Source organism: Phytophthora sojae (assembly GCF_000149755.1).
Source record: "Phytophthora sojae unplaced genomic scaffold PHYSOscaffold_4, whole genome shotgun sequence".
NCBI lineage: Eukaryota > Oomycota > Peronosporomycetes > Peronosporales > Peronosporaceae > Phytophthora > Phytophthora sojae.
The window spans coordinates 3,916,673-3,934,141 of record NW_009258118.1 but is presented as its reverse complement, the minus strand read 5'-3'; the positions used below and the strand labels follow the sequence as shown (position 1 = coordinate 3,934,141).

The window sequence follows — 17,469 nt, the reverse complement described above, 5'->3', positions numbered from 1 at the left end:
TGCCAATACTCGATCATTCCTTCAGCTGTGATGGTTGGATTGTATACTTTGGTGACAGAGATGGAGACCGCTTCTCGGCGCTTCCTAGCACATCCGGGAAAGGAGGTGACACTGGCAAAGGGATATAATGACTCACTTCAACGTGATGAGTTTGCGTGACTCGAGTGGTATCACTATGATCGTTTTCTGACAGCTCATCGGATGGGCAAGTGCCCCTATCCTTCCACTGCAACAAGTTGTTCCCAACAACAAGATAATGGCCCCTGCCCTGCTTTGAGCCGCCAGCAATCTGCCGCCAGATTTGGTTGGGACAACACTATTTACCATGAGGCGTACAATGTCGTAGGGAGACTGTATCATGACTCAAGAGTACCCGTCGTCAATCACTTGATCCGCCCGACAGGAGGAAGGTGGAGCGATTGAATCATCCACGGTGATGTGCTATGTTGGTTGGAAGTGTGGGCTTTCTATGGTTATTTTACGATGCATGCCTATCATTGAAGTCCGCATCCGAGAAACTAAAATCGAGTTCCGATCGACTCGCATCGTCGATGGCCGAGTGCTCCGTTTGCAGTCTTATCGAAGTCGTTGCCCTCCCACTTCAAATGCCGATCGCCAAATGCGTTGAGTTTTCCTGAAAATATCATTGTGCGTATTAAACAGAAAATATCCCCTCCAAATGTTCGAGTCCATTATGGCAAAAGCAGCACCGCTTAGAGCACCTGCATGTATAACCAAGGGAATGTAGGAAGCACTTGATGATTGACTGGAACATTAAAAGGCTACGCTCCTCGTGCCGAACGCAGCTTACAACAAACACTCAAACCACTTGACCGGCTTCTTCGAGTTCGTAACCAGCGAGTCGCCATTGCGGAAGGTGGTGTCGATGTGGTTGAGCCCCGTCAAATAAAAGGTGTCGTCGTAGGTAGTGCCGAACTTGGACGTGGACAGACCCCCAGCGCAGCTTTGGTACTCCACGACTCCGTCGTTCTCACTGGATTTGTGCGGGATCACTTCACCAGCCAAAATATACTCCGCTTGGTAAACTGAAAGCAGGCCCGAGTAGTTGTCACTACAGATCGCAGCATCGACGTTCGACCGGAACGCCGACTGAGCAGCAACATAGGCCGTGTTCAGCGCTGACGTGCTGTAAGTCGCGCCCTCGTACGAGAGAGCGACAACAGCGGTGCTGGCTGGACACTCTCCAATCAAGTTGGCCACGGCTTGCAGGAACACGTTGCTGCCGGCGCACGCGCCCTCAAGGTAGTCCGCGCCCATACTCCCCGTCATCGGCGCGCTCAGACTCACCCACGTACTGCTCGAGGCCAGGCTGCAACGACTGTTTGCGATGGCGCCGGCCATCATGAGGCCGCCCATCGAGTGCGTGACCACGATCGTATCCGCGATCGTTTTTGATGACGAACTGCTCGTGCTGCTCACGGAGATGGCGAAGTTGCACACCTTCTGCTGCAGCGTCGCGTCCGTCCAAGCGTAGTCGACGGTGTTCAAGGCGGCGTACTGGATGGATGTGCAGCACGGAGCGCTGTCAGTCAGGTCTCCGAAGTAGCTGGACGTCGTCTGCAGGGTGGTCTCCTCGGTGTCGGAGCCCAGGCCGTGGAAGAAGATGCACGGACGTGGGGTCGACTTGCAACTGCAAGACGACGAGGCCAGCGTCGTAGTAGCCTCAGCCTTCAGCTTGCGACTGCTAGACGAGGACACGGCCTCGCCTGTGAGCAGAGCAAGCGTCGTCGGCGTGACCGTAGTAGGAGTGACCACCGTCTCGCACGAAAGAGCTGCGTCACCGCTCAGCGTGGGCGCGGTGATCGCCACAGGACTGTCGAGGTACTCGACGCTGATGTCCAGGTCACTGCCGTAGATGGTGAAGCCGTCCGAGCCAGCCGAGCAGATCACGAAGGTCGCGTCACCGAGCGTGGCTTGGAACAGGTCTCCGGTCGCGCACGTAATGGTGTCGTTGCCTGCAGACGCACCAGCAATGGCCGTGGCGCCGTTGAGTGCCGACACGATGGAGTTGATCGGTGGAAGGAGGCTCGACGACAGACACTGTGCCGACTGCGAGCTCGAGTCGCCCACCGTCGAAGTCACAAAGTACGCGATGCCGTTCACAAGGCTCAACGTGTAGTCCGTGGAGCCGTCCATGAACGCAGCGTAGCCGTCGTAAAGAACGGAAGTGTTGTCGGAGGACACTACCGGGTTGGCGAAGACGTAGAACTGGGACTGGCCGTAGATTTTCATGGAGTCGCGCTTGAGCGTGAATTGAAGTCGCAGTGATGGCGCGTCGCCAAGGCTGGTGACCAGTCGACGATGAGCTTGGTCATCCGCAGACGCAGTGGTGATGGCTGCGATTGCGAGCAGCGCGAAGAAGACGGCGGCGAGGAACCGATGCGGCGACTTGAGGTTCCACATTGCAGTAGGTTCTTGAGCTGGTGTTGGGCTGGCTTGGTTGCCGCGATGGAATTTGGAGAATGACGAATGAAGCGGGGCAAGTCGCGAGTTCATTGCCAGCGGAGAGTGCTGGTACGTCTTAAGACCTTGCACTTGTAAGCCGTTGACGCCGTGAGAGGTGCGCCTCGTGTGGTGGCATGCGTATTACTCTCCGTCTTGAAGGAGAGCACTCGCAGTTGCGATGGTTGCATGATCACAAGGAGTCGAAGGGATAGCGGATAGCTTGGATAGAGCTGCATGTGCGTCGGTCACATACAGTAGGGAGGAATTGGTCCTAATGACATGCATCCAGCGGGTTGTCGGTCAAAACCATGCCTCAGTACTCGCGTTGTTTTACAGTACAGTACGATCCTTTCAGGTATCGTTAAGAACGATTCGTTATCGAGGCCAAATAGGACGGCTCTCAGTCCTCAGTCAGTGCAATGGCATTGAGCGATAGACGCGTTAAACGCGGATGGCTGCGTGAATATACACTGTATCACAACTAACTACACGTACAAATCCTTGGTTGCGGCTTTTGCACCGAGGGTTGATGGAGGGTGCTAACGGCAGCATTTCACGTGGGAATATCTGGAAATGAAGATTTCCCGCTCGCTCATCGGCGATGGGCCATCGCCCGCTCAAGCAAGCAAGCGTTGGGTGTCCTTAGTAGAACTGTCGACGTCGGGTCGTCGCTCCGGCTAACACCCGGACGTCCAAAAGTCGTCGAGGGACGTCGAGCCGACACCCAGTCGACATCCAAAAGGATATCACTATTGCGAAATAGGATCCTTACACAGCGCGAGGTGGCGCACCCTGCCTTAGCCTCATTGAGGGACGTGAGTACATACACATAACGTACTCTGTTAGTAAATAGTGTCTCGGTGAAACTTAGAGGGGCAACTTCTCCACTATAGATCGCAATAGGATCGAGTACAAACACTGCCGACGTTAATGCTTGCGATGACCTACATGTGAGCCCGTGTTCCACTCAGTTAACCTCGTAATTGGATCTAGAGATGTATGCAGTTGCGCAACTCCCAGACGACAAAGGAACCATTGAAGGCGCGTCATGGTCTGGTGTATTCGGCCCAGCCGGAGACGACGCCTTTGACAACATGGCTGGCGCTGATACTCAAGTCGCTGTCTGAGCGCAGTCAACACTTGCTAGGGCGCCTCATGCAAGCTACTCAGCTTGAATCAGCGTCCACCCCTTATTTTGTAGTTCATCCGGGGCATGGGCATCCCATCGTTCAGGCAGACTCGCTGCTACCTGGTCTACAGTGTAGACCAAAGGTGTAGACTCTACATCATTCGATAGCGGAGCTCTTCCAAGTGAAAATCATTATCGGACTTGGCTGTTTGTTTGAGTCGCGGGTACAAGTTGATTGAGGCAATGGGCACGTCTGAGGTCAGGCGATTTCATTGGCTTCACCAAAACTCCTTTTGACCAATCAGCAGAAAGTCGAGCGGAGGATGTCGGCGTGTGTCGGCTCGACGTCGGCTGACACCCACGGACGTCGACAGAAAAAGACGTCGGGTCAACGTCAAAACCCTCGACGTCGACAGCTCTAGTCCTTAGTTGCACGGCAAATTGCGCAAGTATACGCCCAAATCATTCCGTGCGAGGTCTCCTTCGGCACATCTAGCGACTACCGAACCTACAAAACTTGAACCATCACAACAGTGGGACCAACTTCAACTTCAAGGATATTTTTTCGGTGTACGAAGGGGGCACTACAAATGTTTGAAAACCCAAAAGACAAGACCTTGTTGCTTTTTAGTCACCTTTTAGTCGAGGAAAGGTGAAAAACGAGCAACGCTTACAACAGACACTCGAACCACTTGACGGGCTTCTGCGAGTTCACGACCAGAGCGTCGCCGTGGCGGAAGGCCGTGTCGGCGTGGTTGAGACCCGTCAGGTAGAACGTGTCGTCGTACTTGTTGCCGAACTTGGAGGTGGAGAGTCCCCCGGCGCAGCTCTTGTACTCGACGATGCCATCGTTCTCATCCGACTTGTGGGGAATCAGAGAGCCTCCCAGCTTGTATACAATTTGATCCGTAGATAGTAGCCCCGAGTAGTTGTCGCTGCACATTGCAGCGTCGACGTTCGCCCGGAACGCGGTCTGGGCAGCCGTGTACGCAGAGTTCAGCGCCGACGTGCTGTGCGACTCGGACTGGTAGGACATCCCCACGACCGCGTTGCTGGCCGGGCACTGACCAACGAGGTTCGCCACAGCCTGAAGGAACACGTTGCTGCCACTGCATGCGTTCTGAAGGTAGTCCGAGCCCATGCTTCCGGTCATAGGAGCACTCAGACTCACCCAGGTCGTGCTCGACGCAAACTTGCATCGGTTGTTGGCCAACGCTCCTGCCATCATGAGTCCACCCATCGAATGCGTCACAATGATCGTGTCCGCAATGGTCTTGGACGAGGTGCTGCTTGTGCTGCTGACGGAGAGAGCGAAGTTGCACACCTTCTGCTGCTGCGTCGCGTCGGTCCACGGGGTCTTCACGGTGTTAAGTACAGCGTACTTGATCGAGCTGCAGCACGGCGCGTTCTTTGAGAGATCACCAAAGTAGCTCGAAGACGTCTGCAGCGTCGTCTGTTCCGTGTCGGAGCCCAGGCCGTGGAAGAAAATGCACGGACGACGGGTGGACTTGCAACTGCAAGACGACGAGGCCAGCGTCGTAGTAGCCTCAGCCTTCAGCTTGCGACTGCTAGACGAGGACACGGCCTCGCCTGTGAGCAGAGCAAGCGTCGTCGGCGTGACCGTAGTAGGAGTGACCACCGTCTCGCACGAAAGAGCTGCGTCACCGCTCAGCGTGGGCGCGGTGATCGCCACAGGACTGTCGAGGTACTCGACGCTGATGTCCAGGTCACTGCCGTAGATGGTGAAGCCGTCCGAGCCAGCCGAGCAGATCACGAAGGTCGCGTCACCGAGCGTGGCTTGGAACAGGTCTCCGGTCGCGCACGTAATGGTGTCGTTGCCTGCAGACGCACCAGCAATGGCCGTGGCGCCGTTGAGTGCCGACACGATGGAGTTGATCGGTGGAAGGAGGCTCGACGACAGACACTGTGCCGACTGCGAGCTCGAGTCGCCCACCGTCGAAGTCACAAAGTACGCGATGCCGTTCACAAGGCTCAACGTGTAGTCCGTGGAGCCGTCCATGAACGCAGCGTAGCCGTCGTAAAGAACGGAAGTGTTGTCGGAGGACACTACCGGGTTGGCGAAGACGTAGAACTGGGACTGGCCGTAGATTTTCATGGAGTCGCGCTTGAGCGTGAATTGAAGTCGCAGTGACGGCGCGTCGCCAAGACTCGTAGCTAGACGGCGTTGGGCGTGGTCATCGGCGGACGCAGTGGTGATGGCTGCGATTGCGAGCAGCGCGACGAAGACGGCGGTGAGGAACCGGTGCGGCGACTTGAGAGCCCACATTGCGATAAGTTCTTGAGCTGGTGTTGGGCTGGTTGGTGCCGCACGAGGCAAGTTGGAAAGTGAGGTCTTGAGTCGGCGTCTTGGCTAGCGGCGTCAAACAAGCTGGACACCGATGTCGATGATTTGACGGACTTGCAGTTTTGCGCCGTGAAAGGGGCATGGCGTAGGGCTGCGCGTGCCGCTCTCTAAGCCCAAAGGTAGTTAGCCGAAGTGGATGCACGATGTCATGACAGCACTGGAGGGCAATGAATGACATGCATGTAGGCTACATGATGTAGCGGGCTGTCGGTACATTTCTGGCGCCAAGAGTGGCACACAAATCGGTGGCGGCCATTTCTAACAGCGAGACCTTCAAACCGATGGTTATTAACTGCAGCACCACGCTTTTACTAATTACTTGCACTGATATCAATTCCTAGATGCTGCATTTTCATGCATGTAAGATGATGGGAGAACGTCCAGATTTGAGGACGACGGGCGTATTGCAACTGTGAAGAAAGAGTAGCTGTCCGCAATAGCACTGAGTCGGCAATGCCAGCGTTTCCGGACCATCATCGGCTCAGGCATCGTCACGCCTCAAGCTTGATCTCCTGCGTAACAGGAGGATGGACTTTTTTGTTGAACTCTTGTCGAGAGAGCAACTTTCTCCTGTTTTTCAACTTTTTGCAGTGCGCCTTGTACAGCAACGCTTGCAGGTCGGTGAAAGCCCGGGCGGCTTACCAAGTGCTGCTTCGCGTTGAAGTTAAACGTCCTCCTCGAGCCGTTTGCGTATCCTTGAAGTTTCCTGGTAGCTTTGCCTCAAAGTCCGCGATCCATGCCCATTCAGCACGTCGACTGAGCCCCAAATTCTGTTGTGCCAGCTAGAGTGCGACTCGCACTGATATCGCGTACGTGCACTATTAGCCGCCAGCGGTGGACCGCTGTGCTACCAGGCCGTGGCTCGTTTTACACCGAAATCGAGCACTTCAACAAGGCAGGGCCCCCACTCTGGTGGTGGTTGAAGTACTCGGCATTATTTGCACAACTAAGGTGTGCAGGTTCTTAGCGCGTTCGAGTCCGCGGAGTATCATGAACATCACGATCAAAGCCATCGCTACTATCGTACTGTACACTGTTGCAAATTCCTAGCATGCCGCAAGTAGCGGCTCCCTTCGCGTCCTGTGTTGGACGCCACCTTCGCTTCACAGGCGGCGTCAAACACCGGGTGTGTCCACGGGCGATGCGCTTTCGGGAAATCTTTGGAGCATCACGTCCGTCGTGAAAATGCTGCCGTTCAAGGCGTGGGTTGCAGGCGCCAACGTTGGCGTGAACGTGGCAGTGTTAGCTGAACTTGATTCCCTAGAATCTCGCGCCCAAAGATCCTTTGCTTGCTTCGAGCAGCTTCAACGTGTCGGTGTTGCAGTCCCATCACCTAGAAGCTGTCAGAAAGATCGTCACGGTGTCAGCCATCACGCGAGCAGGCCTCGATTCTTGACGCCGATGACTGACAGCCCGCTGGCTGGATGTCATTGCACCCGCCCATGTCATTCGGATCCTTCTGCGGCAGCAGGCAGAATCTGCCGGTGTCATCTCCTCCTTCCCGGCGCCACCTCTGTCACCAGAGCATGACTGGTTGCCATCCAGTCACGGCAGCTGCGTGCGAGTTGATGGGGGACACCAAGTGCAACACGCTCGAGCCCAGCAGATCCTCCCCATGCAGAATGCTACCCAAGATGCGGCGCTGCGCCGACCGCGGTCTCACTCGCTCACTTCGAGTTTTTCGCGAGATAAGGAACACGTCTCCGTAGCTCCTCCCTCAACGCCCACCGCTGTTGCCTCATGTGGCGCTCCGTGCCATCTCCTCGCCTACTGGCACTCGGCTTGCTCGTGGTGCTCGCGTTCGCGGCCGTTTCAAGCTCCGCAACTGGCCAAAGCGCGCGTCGACGCCTCGATTCGACGCTTGACGACGCACGGTCGCTGCGGATCCACTTCAAGCTCAAGCGCGCCTCCATGAGCATGTACGGCCAGCTCGAGTTCGACGTCTTGGCCAACCCGGTCGTGTCTGCAGACAAGTCCACCGTGCGCTACGACGGGTACGCGACGTTCATGGAGGGCGGCACGAACCACACGATCTCGATGATCGCCGGCATCGCCTACTTCATCACGACGACAGCCGACGGTGCAGTGACCGCCGAGTGCTCGATGTCGAGCTCGTTGGTGCTCCTTGACTACGTCATCCCAGCTCTGAACGAAGCCACTGCCATCTCGAGCGCGACGGTGGACGATAAGGAGGTCACGTGCAAGAGCGGAGACCTGTTCAAGATCACATTGGGTGACGCAGTCTTCGTGCTCTGCGCGTCGGGCTCCTCGGGCTTTGTGGTCTACGGCAGCGACCTGGACATCAGCGTCAAGTACATGGACACACCCGTCCCCATCGCAGCACCTTCAATTAGCGAAGATGAGGCGCGCGAGTGCCAGACCATCGTCACGCCTTCCTCAGTGACAGCAACGACGTTAGCCCTGCTCACGGGGGAACCCATTGCGTACGAGTCGACTACCCAGAGCCTTGCTCGCTATTTGGGCCATTACTTTAGTTATGCCCGTTGACTTCTGAGCACTATCACATTCAATGAAACTTGCTCGAATTTGCATTTACTAGAGCAGACACTCGAACCACTTGACGGGTTTCTGTGAGTTGACGAAGAGAGCGTCGCCGTGACGGAAAGTCGTGTCTGCATGGTTGAGTCCCGTCAAGTAGAACGCACTACCATCGTATCCGTGGAGAGCAGTCCCGAGTAGTTGTCGCAGCCGTGTGCAGCGACAAGTTGTCGCTGCAGGCTGCGTCGACGTTCGACCGGTACGCTTGTTGCGCCGCCTTGTATGCCTCATTGAGTGCGGTGATGCTGTAAGATTCGCCTTCGTACGCCAACGATTTCGACGCGGTGCCTGCAGGACAACGGCCGATTAGCGTCGCGACGACTTCGAGGAACCGCTGCACGCGCCTTGCAGGCTTAGTCGGAGCTCATACTGCCGCCCATCGGCGGACTCATGCTCACCCACGTGGTGCTGAATGCGAATATGCACGCTGCATTGGCCAAAGCACCAGCGACCATCAGCCCGCTCATAGAGTGCGTGACAACGATTGTGTCTGCCACAACTTTGGTCGATTTACTGCTGGACGAGCTGACGGAGAGAGCGAAATCGCACACTTTCTTCTGCTGGGTGGCGTCTGTCCACGCGTAGTCGACAGTGTTCAGGATCGCGTAGCTGAACGACCAGCAGCACGGCGCGTGTTTCTCAATGTCGCCCCAGTAGTCGGAAGTGGTCTGCAGCGTCGAGTACTCGGTCGTCGAGCCCATGCCACGGAAGAAGATGCACGGGCGCGGCGTGGAGCTGCACGAGCACGAAGACGAGGAGATCGTCACGCCCGCTTCGGCCTTCAGCTTCCTACGGGTGTCACTAGAAATGCCACCCCCGGTGAGCAATGCCAGGGTCGTCGACGTGACGGATTGAGGAGTGACCACAGTTTCGCATACCACCGCAGCATCGGCAGCGAGTGTTGGCGCCGATACCTCGACAGGTTTATCCAGGTACTCGACGGCGATGTCCAAGTCGCTCCCGTAAATGGTGAAGCCCGAGGCCCCAGACGAACAAAGTCAGCTCCACCAAATGAAACCTTAAACAGGTCACCGCTTGAACGGTTGATGCTATCGTCGCTTGCTGAGACGGAGTGGCGTCGTTGAGTGACGTGAAGATGGAGTTCAGCGGAGGAATCGTACTGGAATCCAGGCGCCGTGCAGTCTCGATGGAGCTCGAGTCGTTAATAGGAGCAGTGACGTAGTACGCTACGCCGTCCACGTGTGCTCCGTGGTGCCGCTAACGAATGCAGCGTAGCCGTCGTAGCGGATGAAGGTGTTGTCGGAGGATACGACGGGCTTGGCGAAGGCGTAGAACTGGGACTGACCGAAGACTTCCATGACTTCCAAGGTGCTGCGCTTGAAGCGAGTCTTCGGTGGGAAACGTGGGAAGTATCCGCGTAGGTGGCAGCTGAGGCTAGAGCGGCGAACAGATAAATCGCAACAACGGACGCTTTACTTTGCATGTTTCCTTCTTCTGGTTGCTTTAGAATGACATCAAAATTCATTGTATTAGACGGCGTTGCTGTAGCTTTCCTTCGGTCACAGCCAACGTGGCATCACGTTGAAGTCTGCTAAAGGAATCGCGGTGTCAGATCAGTATTTTTTCCATCACAATAAAGTTGCCGTGCGACCACCAAGAGCGCGTGACGGTCGTCAGAATCTCGGTGGGGCATCGACAAGTTGGTATTAATACGTGTATCCAAATTGTTGGTCGGTGGGTCTCCACGTCAAAGCAATCCGCTCCGGGGGCTTGTATTGGACCGCTGACTTCAACGTGTATGCCATGTCGTGTGTGTGAGTGAAGGGAAAGGGGCGTCTCCGTTGAATGTTTGGCAACCTCGAACTTTGAGACCATTATTAAAAGGTTGTTGTGCAAGTGAAGACTGAGGACACCAACGCTATCTACTGGAGAACAGTTCTCGAGCATACCCACATTTTTACTGAGCGCTTTCCGCAAAACGATTCCTTCGTGCTGATGAGATCGCCAGCGTGAAATCTCCTGAGCTCGCATACAGTATTTATCATTTTGCGTGACGGATGGGTTTCGTGGGATTGCCAGCGTTATCTGTGTGGCAACAGATAGGGAGACACAGCGGGTGCGAGTAACGACATCTACGGGTACTCGGCATGCAGATATGTACCGACGCGTATTATAACTCAAGTTTTACTTTGTTTCCCCTGACCTGAACCAGGGGCATCTCAATCAAAGATACAGCAATGTACCTACAGCGAACAACCTCAGCGAATCCTCCAGCTGGAACCGATCCCAGAGCCAAAGCCGGATTCAAACGGGCAATGGAACGACACTTGCTTCATTTCCTGCGATTGGGGGCGGAGCGTCTCTCAAACTTAGAGAGCGCTTTGCTGGCGTCGCTACGCTGTGACTTCCGCTCGGTCTTCAGCTTGAGCGACGATAGAGTTTGATACGCCGCGCCTGAGATTCCAAATGACTTCAACAAAGTATGGACTGGTTTATCGACTCCAAAGCCAAGAAAAACCTTAAGGTTTTATTTTTGGCCGGCTGCGCAGCCTTCTCCGCCTTCACACTTTCCGCCCCGCATCTCCAACACGACAGCGCGCTCCAAGCGTGCCGCACGCCTCCCCCGCCGACCACCCCAGACCCGAGTGCCCCCAGGCGCGCCCCACGCGCCCCACGCAAGGACCCGTCGAAAGCAGTTACAAAACCCGGCAGGGCGGGTGTTATGTTGCCGGTTTTGGTAGCTGTCGGCCAAGCACGAGGTCGAGCGCGCTCGCTGACGGTATGTGAGCGTTTTTCTATTGTGTATGACTTTGTATCGGGACTGACGGGAATCCATGCGCTGTGCTTAAGTTGTAGGATGGCGATGACGGGTGCATTTGCGCTTTGAATTCGATTATCCATGTTGTATGAATAGGAATGTATTAAGCGTTAATACAAGCTGCGTGATCCTACGACTCCAAGTCTTTTTGCTTCCATTGGTGACTAGCTGGTGTGCAGCGGTCGACGATGCCACCGTTCGCTTTGCGGGTGATAAATGCTGAGCAGAGCGCGTCGTACGCAGAGAGGTGGTCAACGCGCAGCTTTCTCCAGCGCTTCCGTAGCGACCCCGCGGTTTTGGATCGGCCTTTACCGTCGATACTCCCAAGCGCAGCGTAGACCTTCTTGTCCAAGTCTTCCGCTAGCGTCCAGACACGCTGCTTCCACAGCCGATACGCGACGCCGTCCCGGTCCAGTGGCGCCGTTGGTACGTTTACCTCTCGCCCTGCTGCTATGATCATGATGTTGACGCCTGCCTTGAGGTCAGCGCGAACAAACTGTTGTTTCTTTTGGGTTGCCGCGTGCCACAGCTCCAGTGTGTACCAGTTGTAGAAGCAGCCAGCAAGAGAGTGCGCTTCAACGACGGTGTCAGTGCTCGCCTGCGGGGCCTGGCCAGCACAGCGACAAGGAGCAGGACCGTCAGCGCTGGTGGACTTGCTATCGTGGACCGCGACGAGCTTCTGAAGTGTGCGCTGCATTGCTGCGATGGACGATAGCATCTGGGTGACGGCTGCGGCAAGTATGGTGGTGTTTCCATTGCTGCGTTCACCCAGCTGTCCGAAGTTCTCCGTTTGCCAAGCCGTTCGAAGCTGCCGACCCCAACCAATGCACGTGTCCAGCGAGAGCCGAGCTCCCAGCGCTACGTTGGTTGCGTCCAGAGCGTCGGGGAAGCGGTACAGGTAATGCGATGTGAAGCCTGTGGCAGCCTGCTCCTGCTGGACTGCCGTCGCGACGTTGTCAAGATGGATGAGCAGGGACGCGAGCACCGCATCCAGGACTAAGGCGTCAACGTTGAGCGTGGTGTCCGTGAAGCCGCTGACGTTCTTGAAGAGCTGGCGGCGCAGGGTTAGCAGCTGGGCGTACTCGAGCGCAGGAAGAAGCTCGCTCAAGGTGGCAATCGTGGGCGTGACGCATGGCAGGTGCGGGTCTCGGTATCCAGCGAGGACTTTGCCGACACTCTGGTCCTCGCGTGTCGTGGTACCCACGTACGCGAACGCCTTCGTGAGCGAGTCCAGCAGCCAAGCTCCCCGGGTCGAGATCCACTGGATCGCAAGCTGCGGTGAGGCGTTTGCATACGCTGCGGAGCCGCGGTGCAAGGAGTGGCTGCTCAGCCGTGCGGTGAGCGTCGGGGGCAGCGGGGCAGAGGCCTGGGCTTGGCGCTTGCAGACCATGGTGATGACGTCGTTAATATACTTGGATACGTTGGGCCTTCCTCTCACGTGCTTTGTTGGTGGCTCGTTCCTTGGTTCAGCTTTCTCTTCAAGTTTCTCCCAGTAGAGTATAGCTTCGTCTTGGCTGTCGGTCTTCTCCCCTGGCAAATCCGATGCCGCCGCGTGCGGCACTAGCGGGAACACATAGCTGGAAGGCTCCGACGCTCCGACGAACAGCATTCCGAGGCCGTGCAGCATACACTGCTCCCAGTGGGTCGCGGCCTTGTAAATTGAGATGCCTTGAACCACCGAAGTCTTGATTCGAGCTAGATGCAGAAAGAGCTCCTCCGATGCCGCCATAGATAGCTGGCTCTTCCTAGCAAAACAGGTATCGATCGCTCGACCAAACGTGTGCCACATTAACGTTAGTACAGCAGCGTTATGCAAACTCTTATAACCTGAGCCAACCCCCTTAATCGCAGTTTCCTGCACCAGAACACGCAAGTCGCTGAGCGTGCAGACTGGAGCTTCACCAGTCTGCACGCCAGCTAGCAAATTTCGCTCCTCAATAGTTGAACCTATTTTGTCGCGTATTTTCGCAATTCGCTTGCTGTCTGACAAGTACAGAGGGTACCGCTCTCGGAGCAGGTTCACAACTTGGGACATATAGCCCACAGCAGTAGCCTTAGCAAGACCGCCTCCTCGAGCACTTGGCTTAGTTTGCAAGAAAATGGAGAAGGCGGTTAGCAAAGAGTAAAAAGTTTTGATTTGGTCGAGCATCAGGAATAGACAGCGACTTCGCAATACTAGCAATTGACTCCTCATTCATGTTAGCAAGAGCTAAGAATTCGCTGAAGCACTTCATCGCCGCTGCCTCCTGCCCTGCTGTCCCTTGCGCGATGTCAAGCCCTCTCGGCGCCAGCTGCATCTTTTCAAATGGGAGAGGAGAGAAAGCAGACGAGTCACAGCCACCAACGATACAATCATGATTTGTATTGGGAATTTGCGGTCAAATATGAGTAATGCAACAATTACACTAAACTTTTGTATTGGACATTATTCTAGCAAGACTGTAAATTCCCAAAATAATTGGGAAAATGTTGGGATACACACGAATCGATCGTGATTGGCTAAATTCATTGAAGAACTTGCCCTGATTGGATAGATGCAATGACAGAGAAGCGCAAGGAATGCTAGTCATGGAGAAGCAATGGCAACCTTGCTGACACTCTGCCAGCTACGGTGAAAAGCACCGGTGGCGGCACACAGTACAGTACTCGAAGTGATCTCCAGTATTTGACCACCAAAATGCCGGTGCTATTCCAGCCCAGGCAGTGGTCTACCGCAAACATGTTTGCGCCGTCGCCTGGTTTTTGTTGTGCATCACACCCACCACTGGAGTTTCATCGACACTTGAACGGGTCTGGACCTCCGAAAGTTGCAATCGAACGACGAGCATACAGTACTGTATTGGTTTTTGTACATGTATTGGTTTAGCAATCAAATACTGACCTCTCTTATCGGCTCTCGAGAAGAACTTCGCCAAGGCGTCTGGCCCCTATGATAGAGTCTGGGGCGCTCGACGCTCCACCGTGCTTCCCTATCCTACAGTAATCTCGTTGCTCTCGCGAAACTCATCGCGCCGAACGCCGGCTTCCGCTGCTGTTCCGAAGCAAACGCCTTCCAACGCGCCATCTGCGCCACTCTTGTTGATGTGCTCTTGCTGTTTGTATGCGTTCGTGTTGCCATAAAACAGCATGATGGCGCTTTCATGCTTTGCAGGGTTCGTGTTCATGGGATTGGACCCTCTGGCTTGGTGTGCTCGGAACTCCATTCCTCGTTTTGAACCAGTCTCGTTCATTCCTCTGTAGCGGTATCACGATGTGGGGCCGAACTCTCTCGACGGCGTTCGCCTTGTTGGCTGTGGTGGTGTCCGCCGGTACCTCTCAGAATGACCGACAGCTTAAGGCGGAGTGGGGCTTCGGCTCGACCGGGTGCGAGTGCAAGTCCACGCCCCGCCCGTGCCTCTTCATCCACGGCGAGCGCAACGAAGTGGAGAAGGCCGAGCTGCAGACCAAGTCGGACAGCTTCGGCGACATGACGGACCACGCGCCGTGCTGCTCGAGCATCAAGTACGCGTCCCTCGACACTTTGAACGTGCGTTGGACGAACGGGAAGCTGCAGGACAAGGTCTGCAAGCACGCGCTGTCCATGAGCAACTCGAGCGACGCAACCGCCATCAAGGACACCATCATTGTGACCCACTCAATGGGCGCCTTGATGCTCGCGGGCGCGGTCGCCAACGAGAAGTGCAGCATTGACAACAGCACCACGTGGGTCAGCATGAGCGCGCCCATGAACGGCACAATGGCTTCTAACTATGTGCAAGACATTTGCACGGACGACGACACGCAGGCGTTCCGAAAGATCCTGACGCTGCTGGGCAAGTGCCCCGTTGGCGCTGGCATGAAGTCCATTGCGTACATGGGCGGCAAGTACAGCACGATGGCGCTGAACGAGGCGTATGTGGCTGCTCAGGAAGTGTACCGCAAGCACGTGTCGGCCGCCATGTGCAGCAACGACAACATCGGCACGGTTTCCAAGTATCAGCCTGAGTATCTCTTCCTTGGCGCCAAGATTGAGCACGGCACTGATGAACACGACGGCATCGTGACTTTCGAAAGCTGCCGAGGCGGACTCCCGGCCACGCAGTTCAGCGACAGCTACGAGGACAAGTTCTACGTGTCCAAGTGCAATCACGCCGACACGGCGTTCCTCAACGGAAACAGCTTCTTCCGCGACGCCATCAAGCCGGTGATTTGGTTTGAGTGTCTTCTGTAGGTTGTTCGGGGCTACGCATATTAAAATAAAGATGACGCTTGAGGCTAATGCATGTTGAAGTATTTCGGAGCTGGTTGTTATTTTCCCGACGTGAGGGTTTGTTTGTATGTGTATCAAAGCACCTACCCGCGCTGTGGCTATCGATAGTATCGATACACGAGCAACTCACTAGCCACATCTGAGTTGATCACGAAAGGTCCACCCTTGTACTTCAAAGTACCTTCAAAGTACACGGTAAAGAAGAGCTTCATCATTGTGACGATGACCCAGGTTGCGCTTTCCGAGCAAATGCTATAATATTAGTTTTCTCTTGATTTTGCTTTTGTAGCGTGCGAATATGAAGGAGAAGGAGAGCAACACTTCACATCAGCTAACTACAGGATTATAGGAGAAGTCTGGTGGCTTACTGCAGTTAGGTGATGAATACGAAACCAGATCGGATCATGTGTTATATATTACGTAGTAGGCGAAAAGGAAAACAAGACAAGTAAATTGATCGACGTCTTCATCGTCTTTTCCAGTGCAGTTTAGCTTTCAAAAGCACACGCCTGGTGGAATAACTTAAGTCGCAGAGCATCCGTCAGAGGGGTAGTGAAGACCCTCGTTTGACGCGATGACGTGCAGACAGATCCATCGGGGACAGATCAACTTATCACGAGCAAATGCGTCAAAATACGTTAGCAGTCTCTCAACGCGGATTAAGTTGGAGCTATTACTCTCGCGTTCGAGCTCCTGCGGCTGAATGGTATGGTGATTGCAGAGTGAAGCACCGTATAATAGCTTCAATACTTGGTATTCGTACAAGGACTGGTCCCCTTGCCAATGTACAAGGCCCGCCTACCCTCTCGTTGAATCTACACTACAGCGTCGACGACGGCATCTTCAGGTCTTTCTGGCAAGGTGAAAAGTTGACGGCGTCTTGAGACCTCGAGCGAGGGCGTGGGCAACCTTGAAGTTAGTCTACTCATTTAAGTTACTAGAGTTCAGTTCGGCTCAGTAAAAGGCAACTTTTGGCCAGAGTGATTGTCAATTGTCATCGCGAAATCTCGCGACACGCCATTTTTTTCGATGAGGTTTCTTTGCCGCCAGCTCGTTTTTCCTCGCGCTGCAGCAGGGCCACCGAAGTGTTAAAACCCTGGCGTCCAATGCAAAGAGCGGCAGTGCAGTCCCCCAACTCCTCCTCGAAGGAATGTCGTCCAGGCTGGACGGACTCCAGCCGGTAGTAGAGAGAGAGCTCGGAAGCGAAGTCCATCGCTTGTGTCGGTTGAACATGATGTTCAACAACCGGCTACCGCCAGAATGCAACTTGCAGACAGCGCAACGGCCTGGCGTGCCCGCAACCACAACCGAAAGACCCTTCAGCGACCGCCGGAGTCCCGGGTCATCTCTGCTTGCTTTCAAAGCCAACAGCAACGCTTTGGCCGGCCATGTTCGTCCACAGGCAAGAAAAGTGCACGCTCGCACTGGCGCAGCACAGGGTTCTTAGATGCAAATCTCCGCTTGGTGCCATTGGCAACCGAATCGTTTCAACGATTGAGCGATTGCAAGTCGAAATCGGCCTCAACCGGCGGTAAAGTGGCAACGGTGATGGCCAATGATCAACAGTGATGGCAGTGAGTACATGTGTGCATGTGCATCTGGCATGAAGGAATCAAAGGTCTGTTCATCTCCAAGCCAACCGCCTCAGCAGCCACCGTGGTGGTAGTCCGCCCTGGATAGGTTGCTACAATACTGTAGAGTTGGCTAGAAATTAAAAAAAATGTGAAGCATGCTGGCGGGACGTCACCAGTTAACGTTAGAAACGACGTGAGACCTTATTCTTCACGTGTCTTGCTCTCCGGCAAATCCAAAAATGAGCCGCAGTGTCTGACGCATATTGTCGGGCTTTGTGATGCCATGCGGCGATTGACCGCAACATGCAGCTCGCTGCATACGTTTCGACAGTGACCATACAATCCCCG

General features: G+C 55.0%; 6 protein-coding genes across 6 annotated transcripts; 2 read left to right on the top strand and 4 right to left on the bottom strand.

The window, feature by feature from the left end:
* Positions 1 to 807: 807 nt before the first annotated feature.
* Positions 808 to 2,456, bottom strand: PHYSODRAFT_560296 (hypothetical protein; the record flags this gene model as incomplete). The annotated part of the gene is made up of 2 exons (XM_009528545.1): positions 2,330 to 2,456; positions 808 to 2,304 (listed from the first exon to the last, which is right to left on the bottom strand). The coding sequence occupies exon 2, from the start codon at positions 2,251 to 2,253 to the stop codon at positions 808 to 810; it is 1,446 nt and encodes a 481-aa protein (XP_009526840.1). The 5' UTR covers positions 2,254 to 2,304; positions 2,330 to 2,456.
* Positions 2,457 to 4,191: 1,735 nt separating this feature from the next.
* On the bottom strand, positions 4,192 to 5,920 carry PHYSODRAFT_545250 (hypothetical protein). Its single transcript, XM_009528544.1, has one exon. The coding sequence runs from the start codon at positions 5,880 to 5,882 to the stop codon at positions 4,266 to 4,268; it is 1,617 nt and encodes a 538-aa protein (XP_009526839.1). The 5' UTR covers positions 5,883 to 5,920; the 3' UTR covers positions 4,192 to 4,265.
* Positions 5,921 to 7,871: 1,951 nt separating this feature from the next.
* PHYSODRAFT_503217 (hypothetical protein) lies at positions 7,872 to 8,468 on the top strand (the record flags this gene model as incomplete). Its single annotated transcript, XM_009528543.1, has 1 exon — positions 7,872 to 8,468. The coding sequence occupies one exon, from the start codon at positions 7,872 to 7,874 to the stop codon at positions 8,466 to 8,468; it is 597 nt and encodes a 198-aa protein (XP_009526838.1).
* Positions 8,469 to 8,872: 404 nt separating this feature from the next.
* On the bottom strand, positions 8,873 to 9,838 carry PHYSODRAFT_255633 (hypothetical protein; the record flags this gene model as incomplete). The annotated part of the gene is made up of 2 exons (XM_009528542.1): positions 8,873 to 9,476; positions 9,711 to 9,838. 2 exons carry the CDS (start codon positions 9,836 to 9,838, stop codon positions 8,873 to 8,875), a joined length of 732 nt encoding a protein of 243 aa, XP_009526837.1.
* A 1,590-nt stretch (positions 9,839 to 11,428) lies between these two features.
* PHYSODRAFT_503456 (hypothetical protein) lies at positions 11,429 to 12,016 on the bottom strand (the record flags this gene model as incomplete). Its single annotated transcript, XM_009528541.1, has 2 exons — positions 11,429 to 11,896; positions 11,972 to 12,016. 2 exons carry the CDS (start codon positions 12,014 to 12,016, stop codon positions 11,429 to 11,431), a joined length of 513 nt encoding a protein of 170 aa, XP_009526836.1.
* A 2,532-nt stretch (positions 12,017 to 14,548) lies between these two features.
* PHYSODRAFT_255692 (hypothetical protein) lies at positions 14,549 to 15,508 on the top strand (the record flags this gene model as incomplete). Its single annotated transcript, XM_009528540.1, has 1 exon — positions 14,549 to 15,508. One exon carries the CDS (start codon positions 14,549 to 14,551, stop codon positions 15,506 to 15,508), a length of 960 nt encoding a protein of 319 aa, XP_009526835.1.
* Positions 15,509 to 17,469: the final 1,961 nt, after the last annotated feature.

Coding starts and splice junctions, on each gene's coding strand:
- PHYSODRAFT_545250 (XM_009528544.1), bottom strand. CDS start 5,882: ATGTGGGCTCTCAAGTCGCCGCACCGGTTCCTCACCGCCGTCTTCGTC.